This window comes from Erinaceus europaeus, chromosome 3 (genome assembly GCF_950295315.1).
Source record: "Erinaceus europaeus chromosome 3, mEriEur2.1, whole genome shotgun sequence".
NCBI classification, from domain to species: domain Eukaryota; kingdom Metazoa; phylum Chordata; class Mammalia; order Eulipotyphla; family Erinaceidae; genus Erinaceus; species Erinaceus europaeus.
The window spans coordinates 175,756,170-175,782,897 of NC_080164.1; the positions used below are offsets into that span (position 1 = coordinate 175,756,170).

General features: G+C 45.5%; 1 protein-coding gene across 1 annotated transcript; it reads left to right on the top strand.

The window, feature by feature from the left end:
- Positions 1–26,404, top strand: LOC107522258 (ADP-ribosyl cyclase/cyclic ADP-ribose hydrolase 1-like). The gene is made up of 8 exons (XM_016185909.2): positions 1–284; positions 13,060–13,189; positions 14,801–14,939; positions 15,645–15,724; positions 19,698–19,771; positions 22,269–22,361; positions 22,702–22,788; positions 25,236–26,404. Exons 1-8 carry the CDS (start codon positions 130–132, stop codon positions 25,255–25,257), a joined length of 780 nt encoding a protein of 259 aa, XP_016041395.1. The 5' UTR covers positions 1–129; the 3' UTR covers positions 25,258–26,404.
- The last annotated feature ends 324 nt before the right edge of the window (positions 26,405–26,728 follow it).

Sequence of the window (26,728 nt, forward strand, 5' to 3'; positions counted from 1 at the left end):
GCAGTTCAGAGCCAAGCTGTTCTCTCCTCCCCGCAGCTCAGTGTCCAGCCTCTCCTCTGCCCTCATCCAGTGTCCTGCACTGGGGCCCTCTCGCCCAGGAGAACCAGGGCACCCTCATGTGGTGCTGCCATGGGCATTAAGGCCTTAGCTCTCTGCTTTGGTTTCGTGTTGATCTGTGTAGGGATCGGAATCGGGCTGTGGTTCCATCTGAAGGGCAAAGACTTCTCCCAGGTTATCCTACAGAGATGCAAGTCCTACAATGCATCGGGAAATCCTGAGCTGAGGTGAGCAGGTGTCTCAGGAGGGTGGACGGTCAGGTGTGGTCACAGCTGGTCACAGCAGGGCCCTACTGGGATGTCAGTCTGCACTGCCCCACCCCAAGCAAAGCATTTTCTGTGCCAGGTAAGCTGAGCCCAGAAGGGGGTCCTGGGTAGTGACCCCATGTCCACTGTCGGAAGCCACGCACAGCACCGTGCTTGGTGCCCTTGTGTTCAGCTGGGGACCATTATGAGGAAGAAGCCCAGAACTCTGTTGTGGGAGAAGTAACTAATGGGTTAGAGGAGATTCACTTCAATTTTGTGTGGGGTGTCCTTGGTCCCTGGTCCTAAAATGTGCTGTGGTTACAGGTGACCGGTGTCAGTGATTTGCAGAGTCTGAGGCAGAGAGGGACCTGGGCATTGGTAGAGATGGTCTGTGAAGAGATAGATCTCTAGACTGAGGCTTCTTCAATAATAGCAAAGAACTCCCCATTCTTCTTGGGCACCCACAATGAATGGGAACAGAGAACTATAATAAAACAGGAATGACTTTTTAAAAAAATTACTAAGTTTATAAGATAAGGTGCATTTCTTTGACTCAATACAGACCCTGCAAACATGACCCACATTAATTCACATGACTTTTTTTTCTTTCTTCCTTCCCCCCCCCCAGAGTACTGTTCAGCTGTTTTGTGTTGTTTCTTTTAATATTTTTATTTATTTATTGTTGGCTAGAGACAGAGAGAAATTGAGAGAGGAGGGGGAAAAAGTGAGGGAAAGAGACAGAGAGACAACTGCAGCCCTGCTTCACTATTTGTGAAGCTTTCCCCCTGCAGGTGGTGACCAGGGGCTTGAACCCAGGTCTTTGCACACTGTAATGTGTGTACTTAACCAGGTGTGCCACCGCCTGGCCCTATTTTTTTTAATATTTATTTATTTATTTTATTTCCTTTTTTGTCCTTGTTGTTTTATTGTTGTTGTTGTTATTGTTGTCATCATTGTTGGATAGTATGGAGAGACGTCCTTCACTGCTTCACTGCCTGTGAAGGGATTCCCCTGCAGGTGGGGAGCTGGGGGCTTGAACTGGGATCCTTAAGCCGGTCCTTTGATCATTGTGCCATGCGTGCTTAACCCGCTGCACTACCGCCCAACTCCCCGTTTTATGTTTTATGTTCTGGTTTATGGTGGTGCAGGGGATTGAAAATGGGACTTTAAAGCCTCAGGCATGAGAGTCTATTTGCATAACCATTATGCTATCTACCCTCTGCTCCCTTTCTTTGTTTTAAACCAGAGCACTGATCAGTTTTGGCTTATGGTGGTGCAGGGGACTGAACCTAGGACTTTGGAGCCTCCAACATGAGAGTCTCTTTGCATAACCACTATGTTATCTTCCCCTGCACTGGTTTCTGTTTTGTTTTTACCAGAGCACTGCTCAGCTCTGGTTTATTACTGTGTGGGGGCACTGAACCAGAGACCTTGGATCCTTGGCATGAGAGTTTGTTTACATAAGCATTATGCTATCTCCCCTGTCACATCTTTCCTTAGTGGGGCAGGGCTCTGGAGAGGTGAGGTTCCAGGACATATTGGTGAGGTTGTCTGCCCAGAGAAGTCAGGATGGCATCATAGTAGCATCTGCAACTTGGTGGCTGAAGGGTGGTAAGATATAAAACAGGATGAAATGTTTAATAAGTAGGAGCCAAAAATACTATATTTTACTGTCTACTATAAACCATTAATTGCCCAATAAAGAAAAAAAAAAGAGGAATCAAAAAGTAGGAATAGAGCAGATGAGAATAGGATCTTAGAGTGCAAAGAAGCTAGGAAGTCTATTTTAGCTGTGTTCCTAGGGGCCTACTACTTTAAAAACTTTTGCCTGAGCCTGAGAGCTGGCATACTTTCCAGATCCACCATAGGGGTAGGGAGGGGAACACAAACCTCTGATAGTGAGAACAATGTTAAGCATACTCACACTAACCTAAAATCTTAGAAAGCACTATTTATTCAAGATGTTAGGGGAAAGTAGGTTGAATGTCTCAAGTTCTTTAACTTGAACTTTTAATGTTTAAATTGACTGTTTCCACATTCTTGTTTCCATTCATATTGCATAAAAGTCCTACCATCAGTTACATTGCACAACCACAGAGCAAGAAAAGACATCAGAGAAACCACAAGGCCTGTTAACGGTCCCGAGGATGTGATCAGAAACACACCTGCGTGTGTGTGTCTCTGTGTGTACAAGACAACCTGTGTTAATTCTCTCACTTTTTAAAAAAAATATTTATCTTTCCTACATTCTTACTCTTTTGTTTCCCCTCATAATTCATGTCACAGTGTAGCAGGGGAGTAAGGACACAGGCAAAGAACACAGAAGTCTCCTTCAAGCTCCGTTGGTGCCGGCAGAGTTAGAGACTGATGTCTTCCTGAAAGAGAGATGGCCATGTTTCAGGGAGAGGAGCATTTATTGGAACAAAGAAGGGATAGAAAAGTGGGGAAATACACACCTTAGAGATGTGCAGACCTAAGAGAGGGAGAGAGGAAGGGGGGGGAGAGAAGGGGGAGAGGGAAGGAGGGGAAAAGGGAGAGAGGGAGAGATGGGGGAGAGAAAAGGAGAGAAAAAGGGAGAAAGAGGGGGGAGGGGAAAGGGAAGGAGGGGAGAGAGAGAGAGACGGTATCTATCGAGGGCCCTGAGTTTCCCAGTCTTCTAACTTATAGTGGGTCCCAGGGGTGCTGTAGAGGGACCCTGGGGGGATCAGCTTCAAGCACTGTGCCAGGTGCTCACAGCTGCATCAGCTGTGTTTTGTGCCCTCAGCAGTCAGGTAGAGAGGAGCTGCTGGCGCAGGACACAGACCTCTTGGCTCTTCTGGCCCCTCTTCCTGTTATGTATTTAATTTTTGTACTGTTTACATTTAAGTGAGATTTTTTTTTTCTTTCTCCAGGGTTATTGCTGGGGCTGGGTGCCTGCAGTATAGATCCACTGCTCCTGGAGACCATTCTTTCCCTTTTGTTGCCCTTGTTTATCATTGTTGTTGTTGTTGTTGTTATTGTTGTTGTTGTTGCTGTCATTGTTGTTGGATAGGACAGAGAGAACTAGAGAGAAGAGGGAAAGACAGAGACTTCACTGCTTGTGAAGTGACCCCCCTGCAGGGGATGGGGGCTCAAACCAGGATCTTTATGGGTCCTTGAGCTTTGTGCCATGTGTGTTTAACCAGCTGTGCTACCACCCGGCCCTGAGATGGTTTTTCTAGGAAAAACTTTTGCAAAGCTGATGTGAGAGAGCTGAGTGTTGGTGGACAGCTAGTTGCCCCGTAGACCACGTCCTCTACCACGTGTGAAGGTATGAGACCTGGCAAACAAGGGAGCACTATAGAGAGCACCAAGTGGGTTGGTGCTGTGGGGTCTCTGCTGTTCTTTCCCCCTCCTTTTACTCTTCTTTAACTATATTAAAACAATAAATGATGCCCTGAGACAGTCCAGTGATATCTTTTATCCAAATGGTATTGGGTCAGTCACTTCTCTTCTAAATGGCGGAACAAAAGTCATGACACCCAGTGTGCAGGAAAGCATAATTTACTGGCACCAACCCAGAATTAGCTCATGCTGTAAGTTCTGGGCCCCAAATTTCAGCAAAATTCCTTCTCCTTCTCCTCCTTCTCCTCCTCCTCCTCCTCCTCCTCCTCCTCCTCCTCCTCCTCCTCCTCCTCCTTCTCCTTCCCTTCCTCCTTCTTTTTTAATAGTAAGACAGTCCACAAAGAAAGGCTGGCTAATGAGTCCCAGTTGGATATTCCAGGACTAGGAAAGGGGCAGAGGTATTAAAAGGCTTAAAACTCTCAGGGCAACACAAACACCAGAAGATGAGGTGCGATTAAGCTTGGATGTAAAGTTGTACTGAAAACCTGGCACAAACATTTGCAACTATTTTTATTAATATTAGTGATTTAATAATGATGGCTAAGATTGTGGGATAAGAGGGGTACAATTCCACCACCAGGGTTCTGTAGCCCATCCCCTCCATTAGACACTTCCTATTCTTTATCCCTCTAGGAGCATGGACCAAAGATCTTTGTGGGGAGCAGAAGGTGGGAGTTCTAGCTTCTGTAATTGCTTCTCCACTGGACATAGACATTGGCAGGTCGATCCATACCCCCAGCCTGTTTCTATCTTTCCCTAGTTAGGCAGGATTTTGAGGAGGTGGCATTGTAGGGTACATTGATGAGGTCTTCTGTCCAGGGAAGTCACATTGGCATGGTGGTAGCATCTGTAATTTGGTGGCAGAGTAATGGAGCTGGAGGGTTGACATCCCAGGCTTGGTGTCTTGTATACTACTTCATTCTGACTGTTTGCCTCCTTCCTTCCTTCCTTCCTTCCTTCCTTCCTTCCTTCCTTCCTTCCTTCCTTCCTTCCTTCCTTCCTCCCTTCTTTCACCAGAGCACTTTTCACTTCTGGTTGATGATGGTGCCTGGGATTGAACCTGAAATGCTGGACCCTCAGTCATGAATATCTTTTGCATAAAGAAGGTGCTAATCCCTACTTCTGCATTTAAATTAACAAACAAACAAAAGGTATAGGGGAAGAGAGGGAGAAATTAACGTCAAGGAGTTGTAATGTTCAGTTTTTTGTGTGCAAGCTCTCTTATTGCTAGAGTTTATGTCACCAAATGACTTGCACTTCTCTGAAAGACTATTATGGGATATTATTGCTCCTAAATGCAATATAAAGAACAGAAACACATGAACTTGTGAAAGCACTAGTAACCAAACTGTCGCCAAGACTTGGTGAAAACTGTTTTGGCTATCCTTAGGGTGAGCAGGGAGTGCCTGGAGTCGGGGTAAGGCACAGAGCTGTGGTGGTGGGTGCAGTGTGGAATATACCCCATCATCTTATGTTCTTGTAAACCATCACTAAATCACTAATAAGAATAAATTTATGGTGGGGGAGATAGCATCATGGCTATGCAAAAACACTTCTATGCCTACAGGTGGGGGAAACAGCATATTGGACATGCAAGCAGGCTGTCATGCCTGAGGCTCTGAGACCCCAGGTTCAATCCCCTGTCCCAACATTAGAGCTGTGCAGTGCTCTGATAAATAAAATAAAATAAAATAAAACAAAATAAATCTAATGACTTAAATACCTGAGATTCTCAAGTCCCAGATATATTCCCTGGTGCCACCAAAAACTAGAGCAGAGCAGTGCTCTAGTAAAATAAATAAAATATTTGTTAGTGTGTATACTAGTGTGTGTATGAGAAGAAGAGAGAGAGAAAAAGAAGGATCACTTCTGAAATCTGACATCTCAGGTGCCAAGGGTTGAACCTGGAACATCTCATTATCATTTCCTTTGATCTAACTCTGATCTGACTTACTGAGCCATTTCTGTTAATTTTCTTTTGTGTGTCCTTCCCATTATCTATCTCAGAGCTAGCACCAGTACACAAACACACACACACTGTAATTGGACCAGTAATAACATGACACTGGCAGTGCACAAGAAACCTAGCAAAGGAGCCAGGTGGTGGCACCCCTGGCTGAGCGCACATGTTACAGGGTGCAAGGACCTGGGTTCAAGCCCCTGGTCCCCTCCTGCAGGGGGAAAGCTTTGCGAGTGGTGAAGCAGGGCTGCAGGTGTCTCTCTGTCTCTCTCCCTCTCTATCTTCCCCTCCCTTCTCAATTTTGACTGTCTCCATCCAACAAATAAAGATAATTTTTTTAAAAATGCAGTGTCTGGGAGTCGGGCTGTAGCGCAGCGGGTTAAGCGCAGGTGGCGCAAAGCACAAGGACCGGCATAAGGATCCCGGTTCGAACCCCGACTCCCCACCTGCAGGGGAGTCACTTCACAAGTGGTGAAGCAGGTCTGCAGGTGTCTATCTTTCTCTCCCCCTCTCTGTCTTCCCCTCCTCTCTCCATTTCTCTCTGTCCTATCCAACAACGACAACAACAATAATAACTACAACAATAAAACAACAAGGGCAACAAAAGGGAATAAATAAATATAAAAAATTTTTTTTAAAAAATGCAGTGTCCACATCCAGGGATATAGTGGACAGAATGGTGGCAGACTCACAAGCTTTAGGGTCTCTCTCTCTCTCTCTCAGTGTTTTGTTTAGTGTGTTGCTTGACTCTGAATCTCAGCTCTGGCATGTTGTTACTTTAAGCAAGTTCCCTTTTTTTCTGGGTCACTGTGTCCTCAGCTACAAGGTGCACATCGCTGATGAGGATGGATCCCCACCACATGGAGAAATGCAGGGACTGGACAATCCACCCAGCTAAACAGAAAGGACTCAAAATGTCTCTTTCCTGGAGGGGAACAAAAATGCTATATGACAAACACCTTCGACCAACAGTAACTGCAGATCTTTATCTCATCTCAAAATTGATTTTTGCTGTTCCTTCCTCGCCAAAATCTCTAGCCTGATTTCTCAAGAGTCAATTCTTTGTTTTCACTTCTCAATCCATCCTGTGATTGGGAAGTGGCTGTGGCTTTTTATTAATTCAAACCACAAGGATATATGCAGAAAGCAGTTTCACACAGATAGCCCAGGCTCTTGTGAGGGGAGGAGGAGGGAGAGGAATCATTGCTCTCTGGAGTCTGCAGGGGTGTCAGCCCAGAAACTGCTGTGGCCAGTTGTCATCTAGGACGATAGATAGAAGGTCAGAAGGTCCGTGTCACCAGGAGAGGGGTGGGCAGGGTGAGGGGGAAGGGGGATGGCCTTTGGCTGGACTCTGCAGAGAATGTGAGATGCTCTTTGTTGCCACTGAAATAAGATGACAGGAGAGTCACTGGGAGTCAAGAGCCAGCACTGTACCCGAGGGGAACCGAGAGTGAGCACCACCCACATGGCAGGGCAGAACCAGGACGGACTTCCTGAGAAGAAGTAGCAACTGAGGGCTTCCATTATACAGTACAGTGTCCACAAAGGGGTGTGTGAAGAACAAATGATCTCCTGTTGAACAATGCCCTGGGGGGATGGAAGGGGGGAGAAATGGTGCTGATGACAGAAGATGAACCAGTGGTCATGAGACCCCACTGGGGAGAGAGGGGTAGGGCCTTGATCTTGTGCCTTCCCGCCCCCTGTCAGCACCCAGAGAAGTGAGGGTGACCTTGACTGCACAGGACAGAATTCCAGCTTGTTTTCACTTTGGGGGTGATGGGGTGGCCCCCTGCTCATTGCCTGCCTTCCCAGCTAGACCTTGAGCTTCATTAGATTGGGTGCTCTGAGTCATGGGATTTCCCCCAACCCCACCTTTCACCACAGGGCTCAGAGAGTCTCAGGTACATCCAGCTGTGGAAGGTGAAATAGGGCAGTGAAGCAGGGGTCCCAGAGTGCCTGGCTAGTTTCTTGGGAGAGAGAGACCAGGAACTCGTGGAGGCATGGTAATACAATTCGCTATTCATGTGGAGCCCCAGAGTTGGTGTGAGCATAGCGGGTTAAGCCACGTGGCACCAAACCGAAAAAATGGCTGCCTCCTGCTTTACACACCAGCTCTTCTCCAAGTCGGGATGCAGGAGAGAAAAGAGAGCAAAACCAGGAACAGAAGTGGGTTTTAGGGTAATAAAACCAGAAGTGGCAAGTCGGAAGGGAGATGGCTAGGAAAGGGGGTGGAGAAAAGAAAAAGGCATGCTGGGAACTTCCAAAGGGGGTGGAAAAAAGAAAAAGGCACACTGGGAACTTCCTTAGCTACCTTTGCTATGGTTTTAGCTGGTGGGAATTAGCTATACCCTGAGGGGATAATCTAGTGGGGAGGACACCTTCAGTCATTTATAAGACAAAGCAGAAGACTGATATGTAGATAAAGGGACTGGCCGTACTAGCATAGGGTGGTTTGTGGGCCCTGCCTAACTCAACCACATCTGCACAATTTCCCAACACCAGAGGTGGGGGACTTTTGTGACTACACACAGGGGAGAAACATCCAGGAAAGGGGCTATCTGTGAAGGGGAGGAAGAAGTGGGGTTTATCTGAAATAAAGGGGGTTTAGGACCTTGGGTGGCTCAGGGTGTACAGGGGATCCAAGATCTGACAACACCTCTAAGCTTTGGCCTTATGGCTTTGGCAAAGGACTCGTTCACGGGATGGACTCTGAAGTCTGAGTGGGGAGAAGCTTTGTACAAAAGGCATTTATGCAGACAAAGAGCCTTCTCTGTAAGGGCATCTTCCCCACTGCAGGGAGACTGAATCCCCTTATTTCTAATCCTTGGGGAAGGTGAACTTCAAGGTTTGTTTGTTTGTTTTTACCAGAGCATGAATCAGCTCTGGTTTATGATAGTACAGAGGATTGAACCTGGGACTCTGGGAACCTGAGACTTTGGAAATTCAGGCATGAGGATCTCTTTACATAACCATTATGCTATCTACCCCTCACCCATGAACTTCAAGTCTTCATGGTGTTTAAGTCTATGTGGCATTCTCTTCACCTGTGCTCCCCCACTCTTTCTTTTTTCTCTTTTTTTTTATTTTCTTTCTTTATTTTTTTCTTTTCTCTTTTTTTAGCCAGAGCACTCCTCAGATTTGGCATATGGTGATGCAGGGAATTGATCCTAGGACTTTGGAGCTTCAGGCTTAAGAGTCTCTTTGCATTAATCATCATGCTATCTACCCTCCCTTTTCTGTAACTTCCCTGAGCCCTTGTTTCTTCCTCACAGTCCTCTAAATTAGGAAGCTCTTTAAATTATTATCTATTTATGTGAGCTATGTGAGCTATGTGGTTAGTTATCAGATCATGTGGATTTTTGTCATATTATCAACATTGTTTCTCTCTCTCTCTTTCCCTCCCTCCCTCCCTTTCTATCCCCCCCCCCCTTCTCTCCCCTTTCCAGAGCACTGTTCAGTTTTGGCTTATAATAGTGCTGGGGATTGAACCTGGGACCTCAGTACCTCAGACATGAAAGTCTTTTGCATAATCTCAATGTTATACCCCCACACCCCTCTTTCTCACTTCTATCTGTTCATGCTAGCTTGGTGATTTATCCAGACACTGATCATGACTGAACTCTTGCTGGCTCCCCTTCATTTTCTCATTATTAGTAGCTGGAGGAAGTAGAGGTACTGTTCTTAGAGAAAAGTTACTGTTGATCACAACAACAATCACTCATGACTTCTCTCTTCCTCTTTTCTCCTTGGGAGAGTAAACTCTGAGAAAGCAGTTGTCACCAAACTGTGGAGAAATTTTTAAGAGACGATTGTATATGTGTGTGGGGGGATGGGGTTTCCAGTGTGCTGGGGACTTTCCATAGTTCTTTCTTTCTTTTTTTAACTTAGAGCTTTATTTTCTTTCAATTTTTATTTATGAAAAGGGAACACTGAGGTGTCGAGCGGTAGCGCAGTGGGCTAAGCACATGTGATGCAAAGTGCAAGGACCAGCTGAAGGATCCCGGTTTGAGCCCCCGGCTCCCCACCTGCTGGAGAAGGGGAGTTGTTTTCACAGGCGGTGAAGCAGGTCTGCAGGTGTCTATCTTTCTCTCCCCTTCTCTGTCTTCCCCTCCTCTCTCCATTTCTCTCTGTCCTATCCAGCAATGAGCTATACCAGCAACAATGATAATAAACACAACAAGGCTACAGCAACAAGGGCAATAAAAGGGGGGGGGGGAATGGCCTCCAGGAGCAGTGGATTCATGGTGCAGGCACCGAGCCCAGCAATAACCCTGGAGGAAAAAAACCAAAAACAACAATGACATCAATAACAACAATAATAATAACTACAACAATGGTACAATAACCAGGGTAACAAAAGGGAAAAAATGGCCTCCAGGAGCCATGGATTCATGGTGCAGGCACAAATAACCCTGGAGGCAAAAAAAAAAAAAAAAAAAAGAAAAGAAAAGCAAACACTGACAAAAAACACAGGATAAGAGGGGTCCAACTCCACACAATTCCCACCACCAGAACTCCATATCCCATCCCCTCCCCTGATAGCTTTCCTATTCTTTATCCCTCTGGGAGTATGGACCCAGGATCGTTATGGGGTGCAGAAGGTGGAAGGTCTGGCTTCTCTAACTGCTTCCCCGCTGAACATGGGAGTTGGTGGGTCTATCCATACTCCCAGCCTGTCTCTTTCTTTCCCTAGTGGGGCAGGGTGCTGGGGAAGCCATGGATCCAGTACACATTGTTGGGGTCGTCTGTCTAGGGAAGTCTGGTTGGCATCATGTTAGCATCAGGAACCTGGTGGCTGAAAAAAGAGTTATCATGTAGAGCCAAACAAATAGTTGACTAATCATGAACCTAAAGGCTGGAATAGTTCATATGAAGAGTTGGGGGGGTCTCCATTTTGTAGATAGTTAGTAGGCCTATTTTAGTTATATTCCAGAGATCCCATGACTATACTATTTTTTTTTGTAAACTTTACTCTGTCAGGAAACTCAGAGCACATATCACACTGTCCATTTTCTTAAATTATTTCTTTCTATCTCTCTTTCTCTTTTTTTTTTTTTTAAGAGAGGGAGGGACAACAAAGCATGGCTTCACCATCCTTGGGGAACTCTAAATGCTGCCTGTGCAGACACTGCACCTAAAACCAATTAAAAAAAAAAAAAAAACAGATAAGGGGCTAGAGAAATAGCAGTGGTTCTGCAAAAGATTTTTTTTTTTGTCTGAGGCTCTGAGTTCCCAGGTTCAATCTCCAGCACTACCATAAACCAGGGCTGACCTGTGCTCTGGTATCTATCTCTCTGTATTTGTCTTTCATTAAAAATAAAGTTACTCAAGCTAATAAAAAAAAATCAGATGAAGTTTTTCCCATGTTTACAGACATGTCATGCTTTCCCATTGATCAGAGTAGAATTTGATAATAGTTTCCTTGGTCCAGAAAGCCTAAGTGATCTGCCTTGTAATGATTTTTTGGCTTGATTTTTCACTTGTCTCCGCATGGTTTATTTCCTTTGCAGCGATGCTGTTTTCTGCTACATTACTCAAATTCTCCGAGCTCTTCTCTGTGTCAGGACCTTTGCACAACAGCACCCTCTGTCTATCTGGAATGGAGACCCCACCCTTTGTACCAACTTAGAAGACTAGGGTGGGGTGGGCGTCTTTCCTGACCAGTATTCTCCTTCAACTCCCTGCTCTGGATTACTTGCTGACTTAGAGAAACCAGTCCTTCTTTGGGCAACTTATTCACGCATTCACATACTAGCTGTCTTCAGAGAGTGAGCTCTTCCGGGAGAGGAACTTGTAGAGACAGGAGGGTACTCTTCATCTCATGAAAATGTACAGACTAAGGAGCAAGGGGGGGGGGTGAGGAGAGAAGACTCAGCAGTGACACAAGCCTAGAATTTATGCGACTGACTGGCTGGAATCCCCAGCAACATATATAAACAAGAAAGATGAAAATAAAACACAGCGTAACAAATAGCTCAACAGTTGTCAGGCTATTGCCATCTCTCAGGGAAAACTGCAACACAATGAGATGAGGCATATAAATAATTTGGTGCAGAGCAAAGGCTTTCTCCTTTTATTAGGCCATTTGAATCACTGTGGTCCAAAAATTGCTTGAAAGTGGGCTGAGTAGTGATTCACCTGGCTGGACACACACATTCAGTGTGCAAGGATCCCAGCCCACACCTGCAGGGGGAAAGTGTCATGAGTAGTGAAACAGTGTTGCAGGTGTCTTTGTTTTTAAATATTTATTTATTTATTTCCTTTTTGTTGCCCTTGTTTTTTTTTAATTGTTGTTGTAGATTTTGTTGTTGTTATTGATGTCGTCATTGTTGGATAGGACAGAGAGAAATGGAGAGAGGAGGGGAAGACAGAGACGGGGAGAGAAAGACAGACATTTGCAGACCTGCTTCACCGCCTGTGAAGCGACTTCCCTGCAGGTGGGGAGCCGGGGGCTCGAACCAGGATCCTTATGCCGGTCCTTGTGCTTTGCATCACGTGCTCTTAACTCACTGCGCTACCGTCCGACTCCCAGGTGTCTTTTTTTTTTTGACGAGTTTTACTTTTTTCTCATTTTTTAAATTATCTTTATTTATCGGATAGAAACTGTCAGAAATCAAGAAGGAAGGGGATATAGAAAGGGAGAGAGACATCTGCAGCACAGCTTCACATTTGTGAAGCTTTCCCTCTGCAGATGGGGACTGGGAGCTTGAATCTGGGTCCTTGTGCACTGTAGCATGTGCGTTCAACCAGGTGCACCACAACCTGGCCCCACAGGTGTCTTTCTCGCTATCTCCCACTTCCCTCTTGATTTCTCTCTCTCTCTTCATGCTTCTTTTTTTTAAATTTTTGAAACATTATCCTTATTTTTTGGATAGAGACAGAGAAATTGAGAGGGAGAGAGACTGGAAAGACACCTGAAGCTCTGCTTCATTGCTCACAAAGCTTTCCCCCTATAGGTAGGGACCGGGAGCTCGAACCTGCATCCTTGTACACTGTAATATGTGCGCTCAAGCAGGTGTGCCACCACCTAGCCCTGATTTCTCTCTGTCTCTATCCAAAATAAATAAACTGTTGGGAGTCGGGTGGTAGTGCAGTGGGTTAAGCACACCTGGAGCAAAGCGCAAGGACCGGCATAAGGATCCTGGCTCAAGCCCCCCGCTCCCCACCAGCAGGAAAGTCCCTTCACAGGCAGTGAAGCAGGTCTGCAGGTGTCTCTCTTTCTCTCCCCCTCTCTCCATTTCTCTCTGTCCTACCCAACAATGACAACATCAATAACAACAATAGTAACTACAACAGTAAAAACAAGGGCAACAAAAAGGAAATAAATAAACATTTAAAAATAATAATAATAAATAAATAGATGAACTGTTGTAAAAAATGCTTGGAAGTTGAACTGCTCAGCTTTTGTGTCATTCTCCATGTCTTCTCCCACAGGGATAGAGACTGCCAGCAGATAGTGGAAGCATTCACGAAGGCGTTTGTTTCTAAGGATCCTTGTAAGATCACTTGGGAAGACTACGCACCATTGCTGCAGCTGACCAAGCAGGCGCTACCGTGTGACAAGGTAACTGTGGCCAGATGCTGGTTGTTAAAAATCAAGGATAAAGACCAGAGGGCAGAGGTCACAGGAGCACATTTGAACCAGGATGAAGGATAAAGAAAGATCTGATCATTAAAATGTAGGTATGGTCAGCAGGGTTGAAGTGTGTGGCTCTAAAGGGGGTCCTGGTGGCTGACATCAGGCTTTAGATCTTCTGGGGAGGGCTGATCAGAGAAATAAATGGGGGAGGTGGGGGGAGGAAAAGTGATGGTGTAAATGGGCCGTCCGTGAACAAAAACCACATAACTCAGGCTATAGGAAAACAGATTTTTATTGACTCATTTATTATTAGATAGAGACAGAGAGAAATTGAGAGTGGGAGATTAAGAGGGAGAGAGACAGAGAGACAGCTGCAGACCTACTTCACCACTCGTGAAGCTTTCCCCGTGTAGGTGGGGACCAGGGGCTTGAACTTCGATCCTTGTGCACTGTAATGTGTGTGTTTAACCAGGTGCATCACCGCCTAGCCCCCATTTATTTATTTTAATTTTATTAGTGCAGAGATTTTTTTTTTTCTTGATGCATCAGACTCCGATTGGCTCATGCCATGACCTTCTGGGCTCCAAATTCTGATAGAGTTTATATCTGACACTGGGAAGCAGCAGGACTACAGGTCCTCAGGTAGGTGCCCCCGGGCCTCCATCCACAACCTCCCCATCCAGCCTCCTCCAGAGTGCCAGCCTCTTGGGGCAGGAGATGGAGCAGAAACCTGGCTTTCTGTGCCTTTGCAGGGGCCTCTGAAGAAAATCTCTGAAATTGTCCTCTTCTTTCTGGTTTTGGGGGTGAGGGAGGTTTGGGGAAAGAAGCAAGGTATGGAAGCTCTAAGAATCAAAGATCCCTTCTTCCAGAGAACAGTACAGAGCTGCAGATAACTGTAGGAAGTGTGTGTGTGTGTGTGTGTGTGTGTGTGTGTGTGTGTGTGTGTGTGTGTGTGTGTGTAAAGAACCTAGAAAAAAAAGACCGAGAAAAGATAAAGGGTCAAGCCCCTGGTCTCCACCTGCCAGAAGAACGCTTCATGAGTGGTAAAGCAGGGCTGCAGATGTCCCTCTATCTCCCTCTCCACTCTCAATTTCTCTGTCTCTATTCAATAATAAATGAATAAAAATACTTAAAACAAAAGAAAAAGCAAATGGCTTCCATTGAAGGTATTCTTATTTGGACAAGATTTACTGTTGGTCTCTCAAACACACACACACACACACAAACACATACACAGAGAGAGAGAGTTAGTATAGTCCACCATTTACTCTGTGTGATTTACTCTGAATGTTTTTTAAGCAGATACTTTTAAAAAATATATATCTTTATTATTGGATAGAGACAGAGAAATTGAAAGAGGTGGAAGAGATAGGAGGGAAAGAGACAGAGAGACACCTTCAGCCCTGCTTCCCCACTCATGAAGCTTTCCCCCTGCAGGTGGTGACCACGGACTTGAACCTGGGTCCTTTTACACTGTAATGTGTGCATTCAACCAGGTGCACCACTGCTTGGCTCCCTACTCTGAATTTTTCATTCATAATATTTTTTTTTTCTCAGCACATTGATCCCAATAGTGGGTGCTCTTACTTTCTTTAGATTTTCCTCTGGAGCAAAACGAAGGGCCTAGTAGAAGAATTACAGCAGAAGCAGAAGAATGACTTGTTCTTAATGCGGGACACGCTGATAGGCCACATGGCAGATAACCTCAAGTGGTGTGGAAAAGAAGGCTCTTCCGGTGAGGACCTGGTCACCTGGGATGATGGGGACCTGTGAGGTGAAGCAAGGTTTGATGTTCCTATCCCAGAATAAAATTTTTACAAATGCATTTGTTGATTATATCTCAGAAGAGAGAGACAAAAAGATACAAGTCTATTCATTAAAGGTAGACCAGCTTGGGAGCAGTAACCTAGAAAGCACATACTCTCTGTAATTCTTTCCTTGCCCAGGGGTGAGTCTGTCTGAAAGGGATCAGTATAGAGAGACCCAGAGGCACTAGCACCCAAGGGTGTGGGCACTCAGTGAGGAGAGGGAGAAAGGTCAACAGGAAAGAGACTGGCAGGAAGTTTGGGTGTTACGTGGGAATCTAGTGCCATATCTGATTCTTCCTGGATCTGAAATGGCGTTGAAAACTTGTCAGCTGAGTGTTTACTATCATTTCCCAAAACAGTGGTTCAAAAGGGATCACTATGTTCCTCCCTGGGGTTTGAGAGTCAGCCAAGGACTAAGCAGAGATCAGGAGAGTACCTGGTAAATGGCGTGCAGGGGCCTCCATCCTCCATCCTCCATCCTCCATCCTCCATCCTCCATCCTCCATCCTCCATCTTGGTAGTGATGATGCTCTTGGGACACGGCTCCCCCTGCTGGAAGAGCCTGGGAAAAAAAACTTGATCCCACCCTTTGCTTTCACTTCTGTTTATTTTCTATAAACTGGGTCTTCTAGAAATCAACACCGAATCTTGTCAAAAGAACAACTGCGAGGAAAGCCCTGTTGATGTATTCTGGAAAGTGGCATCTAAATGGGTAAGTAGCGAAGGTAAATTCTAGTATGTTGGACACCAAAGAAGTCATATAATGGGCTCCAGAAATGGCATAATGGTTATGTAAAAAGACCTTCATACCTGAGGTACCAAAGCTTCCAAGTTCAATCCCCAGTGCCACCATAAGCCAGAGCTCTGGTAAAAAAAAAAAAGGGGGCTGAGTGGTGGTGTGTGCACCCTGCTGACTGCACATCACCATGTGCCAGGACTCCGGTTCAATCCCCAGTTCAATTCCCAGCAGGGAGGAAGCTTTGCAACTGGTGAAGCAGTGTTGCAGGTCTCTCTCTCTCTCTTCATCACCTCTCTCTCGGTTTCTGGCTGTCTCTGTCCAATAAAGATTAGAAAAAAAAATAATCCAAGGTTACATTAGACATTCCTGGATCTCGATTTTGGGAACGAAAATTTAGAATTCCCTTCTGAGATACATGCTTTTTTCACAAGCACTTGGCAGATTGTCACATGCAGGTTTAGAACTTTAATGATTTTTAGAAAATTTTTCCCTTTTATTGCCCTTATTGTTTATCATTGTTGTTGTTGTTATTGCTGCTGTTGTTGTTGGATAGGACAGAGAGAAATTGAGAGAGGAGGAGAGACAGAGAGGTGGAGAGAAAGATACACACCTGCAGACCTGCTTCACCATCTGTGAAGTGAACCCCCTGCAGGTGGGGAGCTGGGGACTTGAACCAGGATCATTAAGCTGCTCCTTGTGCTTCGCACCATGTGCACTTAAAGGTTTAGAACTTTTTTTTTTTTTTTTAGGTTTATGACTTTAATGGTACATTTAGGAACTCTAATTGACAGTTTTCCCATGGGTACTCATTGATAAACTTTGTCTGCTATGAAGCTCTGGTTTAATTTAATCTTCTGATGCTGCTATTGGCCATGAAAGATTAATTCCCATTTCTGACCACTTCCTGTGTTCCAGGCACCATCTTGAGCTCCTCTCATGGATTAAGCCCTTCTGTCCTCACAGGAGCCCAGAAGTGGGCTTCATGGTGTCTCACCACCTCACAGCTGACACAGGGAGAGGCAGGTGCATCAGCTCTCCACTCAAAGCACAGCTAGAACTTGGCAAATCTGGGTTCACCCTCACTGTCCTTGGAGCTGAGAGCCCCGCAGTGAAAGGATGGGAAGCCCCACAGTGTGGCCTTTCCTGGGACTCCCCTGTGTCCTGGCTGAGCTCACAGAGGTGTGGAGACACTTTCTCCCAGCAGCCCAGAGTCTCTCTCTTCCTGCCAATAGAGTCGGTGTCCCTGGAGCCCTGATTGCCCTCCTCATTTCCTGGCTTCCCAGTGATGGAACCTGGGGACACACTGACCAGCCCTTTTTTGGTGGGGCTCTGACATCTGTGTGTGGAGTCAGTGCTGACCCCTGTCACTCTCTACTGAGAGAGACTCTGCTGGGTGGTAATAGACCCCCTGTCCTCTGCTCCTCACCCAGTGGGGAGAGGAACCCTCTGGGTCCTTGCAGTTCTAGGTCTCATTGCTAAGGGCTGTCCTTGCAACAGAAGATGGAGGCTGAGTCCTAAGAGAGCACTCAGAAAGAGGATCTAAGACCTAGGACTAGGTAAGGGGGGGAGGGGGCCCTAGGAAATTATGTAAGCATCTTTGTGTTGTTCATTTTCTATTTATATTTTTACCAGAGAACCACTCTGCTCTAGTTTACAGGATTTTGAAGCATCAGGCATGAGTGTCTCTCTCTTTACATGACCATTATGCTTTCTCCCCTAGCCTGTATTGTTTATTTTCTTTCCCCCAGTATCTAGCAAAGATCCCAACAGTTTACTGTCTTAAAAGTTAGACCTTCTTCAATAGTAATGAACCGTTAATTCATACTTCCACTTTTACTTCTCCTTGTGCCTGCTAAGGCCTTTTCTTTCTTTCTTTCTTTCTTTCTTTCTTTCTTTCTTTCTTTCTTTCTTTCTTTCTTTCTTTTTGGTATCCATGTTTGTTTGTTTGTTTTTACCCCAGAATCTGCCCTCTACTCCCACTAAGTGAATGAGCAGTGCCTACCCTCTAAGACACAAAGAAAGCTCTTTCGGGGGTCAGGCGGTAGCGCAGCGGGTTAAGCACACATGGTGCAAAGTGCAAGGACTGGCATAAGGATCCCAGTTTGATCCCCCGGCTCCCCACCTGCAGGGGAGTTGCTTCACAGGTGGTGAAGCAGGTCTTCAGGTGTCTGTCTTTCTCTCCTCCTCTCTGTCTTCCCCTCCTCTATCCATTTCTCTCTGTCCAATCTGACAACAATGATATCAATAACAACAATAATAACTACAACAATAAAATAACAAGGGCAACAAAAGGGAATATATATATATATATATATATATATATATATATATATATATATATAGGCTCTTTCTTCCTTTCCTGTCCTGCTCCTCTGCTTCATCTGACCTCCAGCCTCTTTGCCCCTCATCAAGCCACCCTATGAACCACGGCCTTGAACCTCACTCTTCACACACAGATTGGAGCACCTGAATCCATTGCAGAGTCTTCCCTCCAATGTCTCAAGATGACGGTGGCCTGGACCTGGCCTGACAGAGCTCCAGCCATGGGGATGTTCCCTCCCTTGAGGCAAATAAACTAAAGATTAACTTCTCAAGGGAGAAGCAAGGGTTAATGTGTTGAATAAAAAAAAATGCAGAGGGGGGTTGGGCGGTGGCGCAGTGGGTTAAGCGCACGTGGCGCAAAGCGCAGGGACCGGTGTAAGGATCCCGGTTCGAGCCCCCGGCTCCCCACCTGCAGTGGAGTCGCTTCACGGGCGGTGAAGCAGGTCTGCAGGTGTCTATCTTTCTCTCCCCTTCTCTGTCTTCCCCTCCTCTCTCCATTTCTCTCTGTCCTATCCAACAACAAAGCAACATCAACAAGGCAATAATAACCGCAACAAGGCTCCAACAACTAGGGCAACAAAAGGGGGGAAAAATGGCTTCCAGGAGCGGTGGATTCATGGTGCAGGCACCGAGCCCAGCAATAACCCTGGAGGGAAAAAAAAAATGCAGAGGTGGAGGAAGATAGCATAATGGTTATGCAAAGAGACTCTCATGTCTGAGGCTCTACAGTCCCAGGTTCAATCCACCCCACTACCACCACCACCATAAGCCAGAGCTGAGCAGTGCTCTGGTAAAATAATAATGAAATAAAGTAAAGAAAGTCAGTTGGTGGCAATTTTGCCCCTCCTCTCAGTATAAACAGCATTCATTCTTCCTTCCTTCCTTTCCTTTTTGATTTATTATTTATTTTATTTTTCCTTCTTTTTCTTTTTTCTTTTTTCTCTTTGGGGTCATACTTACTTGAAACTGTTTACAGACATTAGAAGGAGAGGAGAGATGAAGTAAAAAAAAAACAAGAGACAAAAGACAAGAAATCTAATGGGCCACATTATTAAAGATTGGACCATATTAGCCCAAAGTCTGCTGGTGGCAAAGCCTTCTACTGTTACAATCAAAGTGGCCTTGGTCAGTGGCCTTAAGTCTGCTACTTCTGTTTAAGAGTCTGCTGATAACCCAAACAAATCACACTCTCTCCAGACAGAAAATAATAATGATAATAATAATAACCCATTAAGCTTGTAGCTAAAGGTTTCTGTAGGAAAGTTGATAACTGTATAAGAGGATAAGCAAGGGCAGGGGAGATGGCATAATGGTTATGCAAACAGACTCTCATGTCTGAGGCTCCCAGGTCCCAGGTTCAGTCCCCTGCACGACCATAAGCCAGATGCCAGCAGTAATATATAAGTGCAATGCTGCACTCAGGGCTCGGTTTTGGGGATATGCGCCCACAGAGTCAGTAATGCCAGCATTAAGTAAACCTTGCTTTCTGCCTAATTGCTGGGGGGGGGGGTCTCTCTGCTTGAGAATCCGCTAACACCCTCACCTGTGAAGACAAGACACTGTTTGGATGGAACTGCTGGGCTGTGACAGTGACGTTCTCCTGCCAAAGTAATAACTGTTTCAGTTTGCAGAAAACGTCTGTGGTGTGGTCGGAGTGCTGCTCAGTGGGTCCGTCAGCCAAGCCTTCAACAGAAACAGGTGTTTATTTCCAGGCATCCCTTTTGAGACGGAGGAAAATGGCTTCTTCTGGGAGATTTCATCTCAAGAATTTGCTTTTCATGTCTAACTGCAGAGCTGGAAAATGAGGGCTGGGAAGCAAAATGTTTGTGCTCTGTGAAAAGATCTGTCTGTGAGGGAGAGGAGTCCCTGTCTCCCCTGGGTGGGTCTCTTCACTGTGTCAGTGCCTCGTCTACATTTTCCACTGCCTGCTGTGATTTTCCCAGCTCTCTTCCCTCACACTCCCTTCTGCTGCTCCCTGTCTGTGTTAACCCCCTGTCCCTATGCCCTGCCGTGCCCTCCTGCCCCCTAGCTCCTCCCCATGGCGGAGGTTTGTCCTCACCCTCCTCCCTGAAGAGCCCATGAGCCTAGCTCAACAGGGAGACAGGCAGGTAAGGGACTCAGGGCTATGCAGGTGCTGCCCTTCCTGGTCTCTGCAGCACTTTAGCCAGAGGCCACCAGTGTCCCCTGTGGCCATGAGCAGATGCCTGCCCTCCGGGCCTCAGTGTGGCCTGTAGAGCTGGTGGGGTGTGGGGAGACTGGGCTGATGTGGGGGAGGCTGTGGGGGAGGCTGGGCTCGGTGCTGATAGTGGAGGGCAGGCTCCCAGAGGCCAGCCCCCCCCCCCACCCCTCCTTTCCCTGCACCTTCCCCTCAGAGTCCCCTGGTGTGAAGCCCCTTCCCCTACTGCCTGTGGCCTGCAACACAGTGCTGACCCTCCAGGCTTTGTTCTCTGATCTTTCCCTGGACAAGGTGCACTGGACAAAAGGAGCCATGTCTGTAAATCCTGGGGACTCTACCTGTCCCAAATTAACTTTCGCCCTTTCCTATTTCAAGACATAATTTTATTTTTTTATTATCTTTATTTATTGGATAGAGACAGCCAGAAATCAAGAGGGAAGGGGGTGATAGGGAGAGAGACAGAGACACCTGCAGCCCTGCTTCACCACTCATGAAGCTTTCCCCCTGCAGGTGGGGACTGGGGACTCAAACCAGGGTCCTTGCGCATTGTAATACGTGCACTCAACCAGATGCACCACCACCCAGCCCCTAAGACATAATTTTATAAGAAGCCCTGTCCCTTTGTCTTTTTCTGACTACAACCAAAGCCTTTGAACTTTTGGGTCAGAGAGTGAACATTCCAGTAGTTTGCTGCTTGATATTGGAATCTAAATCCTCATCACCAGCAGGGCAGCTGAACCCTTGCCATCAGGAGAAAGGGAGAGTTAGGATCTGGTCATACAGTTCTCAGGGTCTCTCAGAGCAGGGCTGCTTAGACTCCTTGAGAAAGGACACCTGGATCCTGCCCTTGGTACTGGCTGTGACCGCACCCTTCCAGCCAGCTCAAAGAGGAAGCTCAGTATGTGAGTCTAAGACCTCGCCTTTCTTGGATTAATAGAAGCTAGAGGGTCAACATCAGCGTCCAGATTAAGATTCTTTATTTGGAGGGTTGGGGAGATAGTCCAGTGGTAACATGCAGGACACTCATGTGTGAGGCCCCAGGCTCAATTCTCAGCACCACCAATAGTCTGAACTGGGTGGTTCTCTCTGTCTCATAAAACTAAATGAGTGAATCTTTAATAAGAGGACATTTGCTCTGAGAATCTGACTTTCTGCTTGCTGCTTGTCAGCTAGATAAGTAAAGAAGGCTTCTTCTTGGGGCCGGGTGGTGGTACACCTGGTTGAGAGCACCTGTTACCATGTGCAGGGACCCAGATTTGAGCCCTTGCTCCCCACTTATAGGAGGGACTCTTTTGGAGTGCTGAAGCAGGTCTGCAGGTGTCTCTCTTTCTATCAGCTAAAATGGGGGGAGGGTACCCAAAATGGATGAGAGGACCTAGTGGGGGTTATATTGTTAAGTGGAAAACTGAGGAATGTTATGAGTTATGCATGTACAAACTATTGAATTTACTGTTGAATGTAAAGCATTAATCCCCCAATAAAGAAATTAAAAAAGAGAGAGAGAGAAATTGGTTGCCAGGAGTGCTAGATTTATAGTGTTGGCACTAAGCAGTAACTGTGGTGACAGAAAAACAAACAACAACAAAAATCTTTTAAAATTATCTTTATTTAATTATTGGATAGAGACAGCCAGAAATGGAGGTGGAATGGGGAGAAAGAGAGGAAGAGAGGAAGAGAGGGAGAGAGACAGAGAGTCACCTGCAGCCCTACTTCACCACTTGAAAAGCTTTCCCCCTGCAGGTGGGGACCAGGGACTCAAACCTAGGTCGTTGTGCATTGTAACATGTGCGCTCAACCAGGTTGAGTGGGCCAGCAGCTGGCCACACAAAAATAAATTAATTAATTAAAAAGTAAAATATTAAAATAAAAATAAATTTCCTATGTAAAGCAGGCTTCAACTTAAAGGGCTAGTTCTGACCAGTAGGGGTCCTGGGGTCCTGCCTTGTGGCTTTGAACAGGCCTATGATTCTAAAGAATTCAACTTGGGGTTAACAGTGTCTCTTCTCTCTCCTATTTTAGCATATTTGGGAGTGTGGAAGTCCCTAACTTGAAGAGAGCACTAGTCACAAAACTACAGACCTGGGTGATACATAACAAAGGAGGAGATGCCAGGTATATGATAATACTTTGTACTCATATATTCTAGGGGTGATTTTAAGAACTAGCCCACAAAAGATTCCAGTTACAAGAATGCTGTGGGGCAGATTATTCCAGCAAATGAATAAAAAGGGAAGACTTTCTGAATGTTCAGCCACCTGCCACCTCTTGATTTCATCTTCTTAGCAGTTTCTAATTCACACCTTCTCCTCCCCAGTGGTGAGCTCTTAGAAGTTGGTCTGCTTCCTCTCTTAATGCTAGGGTCTGGTCCTGCATCTTCTCACTAGACTGAGTCTACTTGGGAAATAACTTGCAATCTCTTGTTATTTTAATACTTTCTTCTTTCTTGTCCCAGTGATTCGTGCTCAGGCTCCTCCATAAGTGAACTGGAAAAGATTGTGCGTGAACGAGGAATTGTATTTACTTGCAAGGATATTCAGAGGTAATTGAATTCTAGAAGTCATTTGTGGATTCTCTCTCTCTCTCTCTTGTTTATTTATTGACCAGGATAAAGAGAAATTGAGAAAGAAGGGAGAGAGAAAGATAGACACCTGCAGCCCTGCTTCACCACTTGTAAAGCTTCCCCTCTGACATAGGGGCTGGGGGATTGAACCGGGGTCCTTGCACACTGTAATGTGCCTTCAACCCAGTGTGCCGATATTGTTGTGTGCCGTGGAGAAGAGAGAGAGGAGGTCTGGAGTGAAGAGGGAACACAAATCTTTATTTGCGCTGGCACCTCAGAGTTGGGTGCTAGAGAAACAGGTTGGGCCACGTGGAGGTAGCAAAAATGGCCGCCTCACGCAGTAACCTTTCCTGTCTCTGAACACCGAAGTGAAGCGCTGGCAAGAGAGAGAGGTGCGGAAGAAGAAGGGCTTTTATAGCAGCAGTTTTCACGAGAATGGGAAGGGGGAGGAGTAACCATAGCACTCCAGGATAGGATAATAACTCTCGTGAGAATGGGAGGGGGGAGGAGTGACCAAAGCACTCCAAATATCTCGGGGAAATAGACAATGCCCTGAGGGCACAACATGGAGAAACAGACACTCAGAGAATGTCCCAACTCTCAAGGGAACTAGCAGTAGCCTGAGGGGACAACATGGCAGATGTGACTACATCGGCACAATTTTCCAGCATGCCACTGCCCAGCCCCTTTGTTGTCTCTCTTTTTTCGGCCTCTTCTGAGCCAGGAAGGTGGCAGGAAGCTGTCCCAGGCCTAGATGGGGACCTGGGATGGTGAGATCTGAGGACCTCTGGTCTGGTCTCAGCCTGACCCAGATGTTTCCAACCAGAGGCCTCAGTTGACTGAGTGACACCTTTATTCCTTCTTCCTCTCCTTTCTCTGTCTGCCCCCCTCATCCCTCAAGCAGCAACACTTGAAGTGCACACATCCTTTGAGGGTGTTTTTCCTGGTTTCCTATGTGAGAAACCTGTAGCTTCCAGGGGACCAGACATGAATTTAGTCCAATATTCATAGGACCCTGTGACTTTAGGTCATTTTGCCTCTAACTTTTCTTCCATTGGAGCACAGTGTAGACTCCAAACACTTCTTAAGTTCCCTGGTGGCAGTCTACCAAGCAGTGTCTTTCTTTTTATTATGTAAAAAAAATGGTTTTTACGGGGAAGGTAGCATAATGGTTATGCAAAGAGACTCACTCCTGAGGCTCCAAAGTCCCAGGTTCAATCCCCTGCACCACCATAAACCAGAGCTGAGCAATGCTCTGGTAAAAATAATAATAATAATAATATAAAAAATTTTAAGAAATATATATTTAAAATGATTTTAAATAAAATTGTTTTAAATAAGAGCAACCTATAGTAGAGCATATAGGAGAAAAGTCTAAAATTAGAGATGGTACTTATTTATTTTTTACATTTTATATGTTTATTTACTATTGGAAAGAGACAGAGAGGAATTTAGAAGGGCAAGGGAGAGGTAGGGAGAGAGATAGAAAGAGGGAGTCCTGTAGCCCTACTTCACTACTCATGAAGCTTTCTCCCTGCAGGTGGGGACTAGGGGCTTGAACCTGGGTCCTTACACAGACTAATGTGTGAGCTTGACCAGGTGTGCCACCGCCTGACTCCAGTAATACCTATTTCTTAGTTACCTGCAAGTCTGTTATGGACACTCTGTTTACCTCACTCATCTTTTGTGTGGTGGTAGCTATCAGGGCACCAAGGAGCTCATTCAATATCCATAGAAACTGGACAGATAATCAAACAAGCATCAGACAAGTTGATAAAGGAAATATAACTGTAACGTGTATACTGCCTGGGTATATGGGAGAGAACCAGTAAAACAGAGGAGCTCACCTATAGCTGATCTTAGACCAATAGCTCAGTTAAGGCAGAGGACCTACGCTAGGAGGTAGGGAGGGCTAGTTAGGTAAAGAAAACACAAGAAAGCAGGGTCTGCCTCTCCATTTATTAGATGATCCCTGGAACACCCCCTTAAGGGAGATATTTTTTATTAGTGGTTTAATAATGATTAACAAGATTGTCAAATAGCAAACAGAGTATACTTCCATTCAGTTCCCACCACCAGAGTTCCATGTCTGTATCTCATCCCCTCCGTTGGAAGCTTCCCTATTCTTTATCACTCTGGGAGTATGGACCAAAATCCTTTATGGGGATGCAGAAGGTGGGAGGTCTGGCTTCTGTAATTGCTTCTCTGCTGGACATGGACGTTGACACGTGGATCCATACCCCCAACCTTTTTCTATCTTTCTCTAGTGAGGTAGAGCTCTGGGGAGGTGGGGTGCAGGACACATTGATGAGACTGTCTGCCCGGGTAAGTCAGGATGGGATCATAGTAGCATCTGCAACTTGGTGGCTGAAAGGCAGTAAAATATATTCAATCTCCTTTATTTTCTTTTTGTTTCCTGATCACAGCCTCGACCAGATTGATACTTGAGAGACCCTGAGCTTCATCCCTCAGAGCTGGGATGTGATCTGCAGCTGTTTCCTTCATGTGAGTCCCTGTATCGATGGGCCTGGCTGTTCAAGGACACACCCTGGAGAAGAGCCCAGGATTTGGGGAACACACCCTTGTGATGTCATCACTGCACACGGGAGCCTTCTCACCCTAAATCTTAAATGGCTTCATGACATTGGCATGGCTTTATTTCAGTCTGATAATATCCGGAAATGAATTTATTGCTATGTACCATTAAAAAGAAAATGAAGCTACTATGTCACTTTAATTTTCTTAGGAACGTTTTATGTTAGTTATATGTTGGTGACATCCTTTATATTGAAAATGGTCACACCAAATCTCCCTTCTTGGTACAGGCAAGCAAAGAAGGTACCTAGTCTTGTGTCCGGATATATTTGTGTGTTACCTACTTACAGAGAGTCAGACTACAAATGCCGTGATTGTAGCTAACCCTGGGGAAAGAATTCTGTAGACTACAACCTACTCGTGTGTATATACTCAAGTATACAGGTGTCTCCCTCTAGGACTAGATTAGGAAACTGTCAGTGCCCTTTGCTCTCGGATGTATAGAACCTGGAATGTGTTTGTTTTTTTTTCTAAATGGCATTTCCCCTCCTCCTGTTCTCTTTCTCTCCTCCACATTTCATGTGTACTAAATGGCTTATAGCATATGTGTGGTCTGGGAAGTGGCTCTGTGGATAAAGCTCTGGACTTTCATGCATGAGGTCCCAAGTTTGAGCTCCTGACAGTGCATGTACCAGAGTGCATCTCTGGTTCTCTTCCTCTCTCTTCATATCTCTATTATTATTATTATACTTTATCGCTAGGCTTATCACTGGGGATCAGTGCCAGCACTACTAATCCACTGCTCCTGGTGGCCATTTTTCCAGTTTATTAGATAGGACAGAGAGAAATTGATAGAAAGGGAGAGAGAGACACCTGTAGACCTACTTCACCACTCACAAAGTATCTTTCCTGCAGGTGGGGACCTGGGGCTCAAACCCAGATCCTTGTGTGGGTCCTGTATTAGTACTATGTGCAATTAGCTGGGTGTACCACTGCTTAGCCCTCTGTCTCCTCCTATCTCTGTCAAAAATAAAGGAATAAAATATTTTTTAGTTAAGGATATGTTATCTGTGTTTCTCCAGTTTATTTTTTGATAAGTCTTGTTTGGTTGCCATACACTGTATTAATTTCTCAGAGAAACTACCTTTACCTTTGGTTCTTTTTTTTAGGTTAGTTGGTTTTCTTCTCAAACTGCTGCTTCAGCTGAAGCTTTTAAGTTTGGATATTTTTCACATTACTATGGATTTTATTTTATTTTTATAACTGTGTTTCTTAATGTTAAAATATCTGGAGTGTTTTTTATTAATGATTTAACATTGATTTACAGAATTATGAGATAATGAAAGTATAAGTCCACACCATTCCCACCAAAAGAATTCTGTGT

What these genes read in the sequence shown, in the direction of transcription:
- LOC107522258 (XM_016185909.2), top strand. Translation starts at nt 130, where the DNA reads ATGGGCATTAAGGCCTTAGCTCTCTGCTTTGGTTTCGTGTTGATCTGT. An exon ending in GGAAAGTGGCATCTAAATGG is followed by an intron (nt 15,725 to 19,697) that starts GTAAGTAGCGAA and finishes TAACTGTTTCAG; the next exon opens with TTTGCAGAAAACGTCTGTGG. An exon ending in ACTTGCAAGGATATTCAGAG is followed by an intron (nt 22,789 to 25,235) that starts GTAATTGAATTC and finishes TCCTGATCACAG; the next exon opens with CCTCGACCAGATTGATACTT.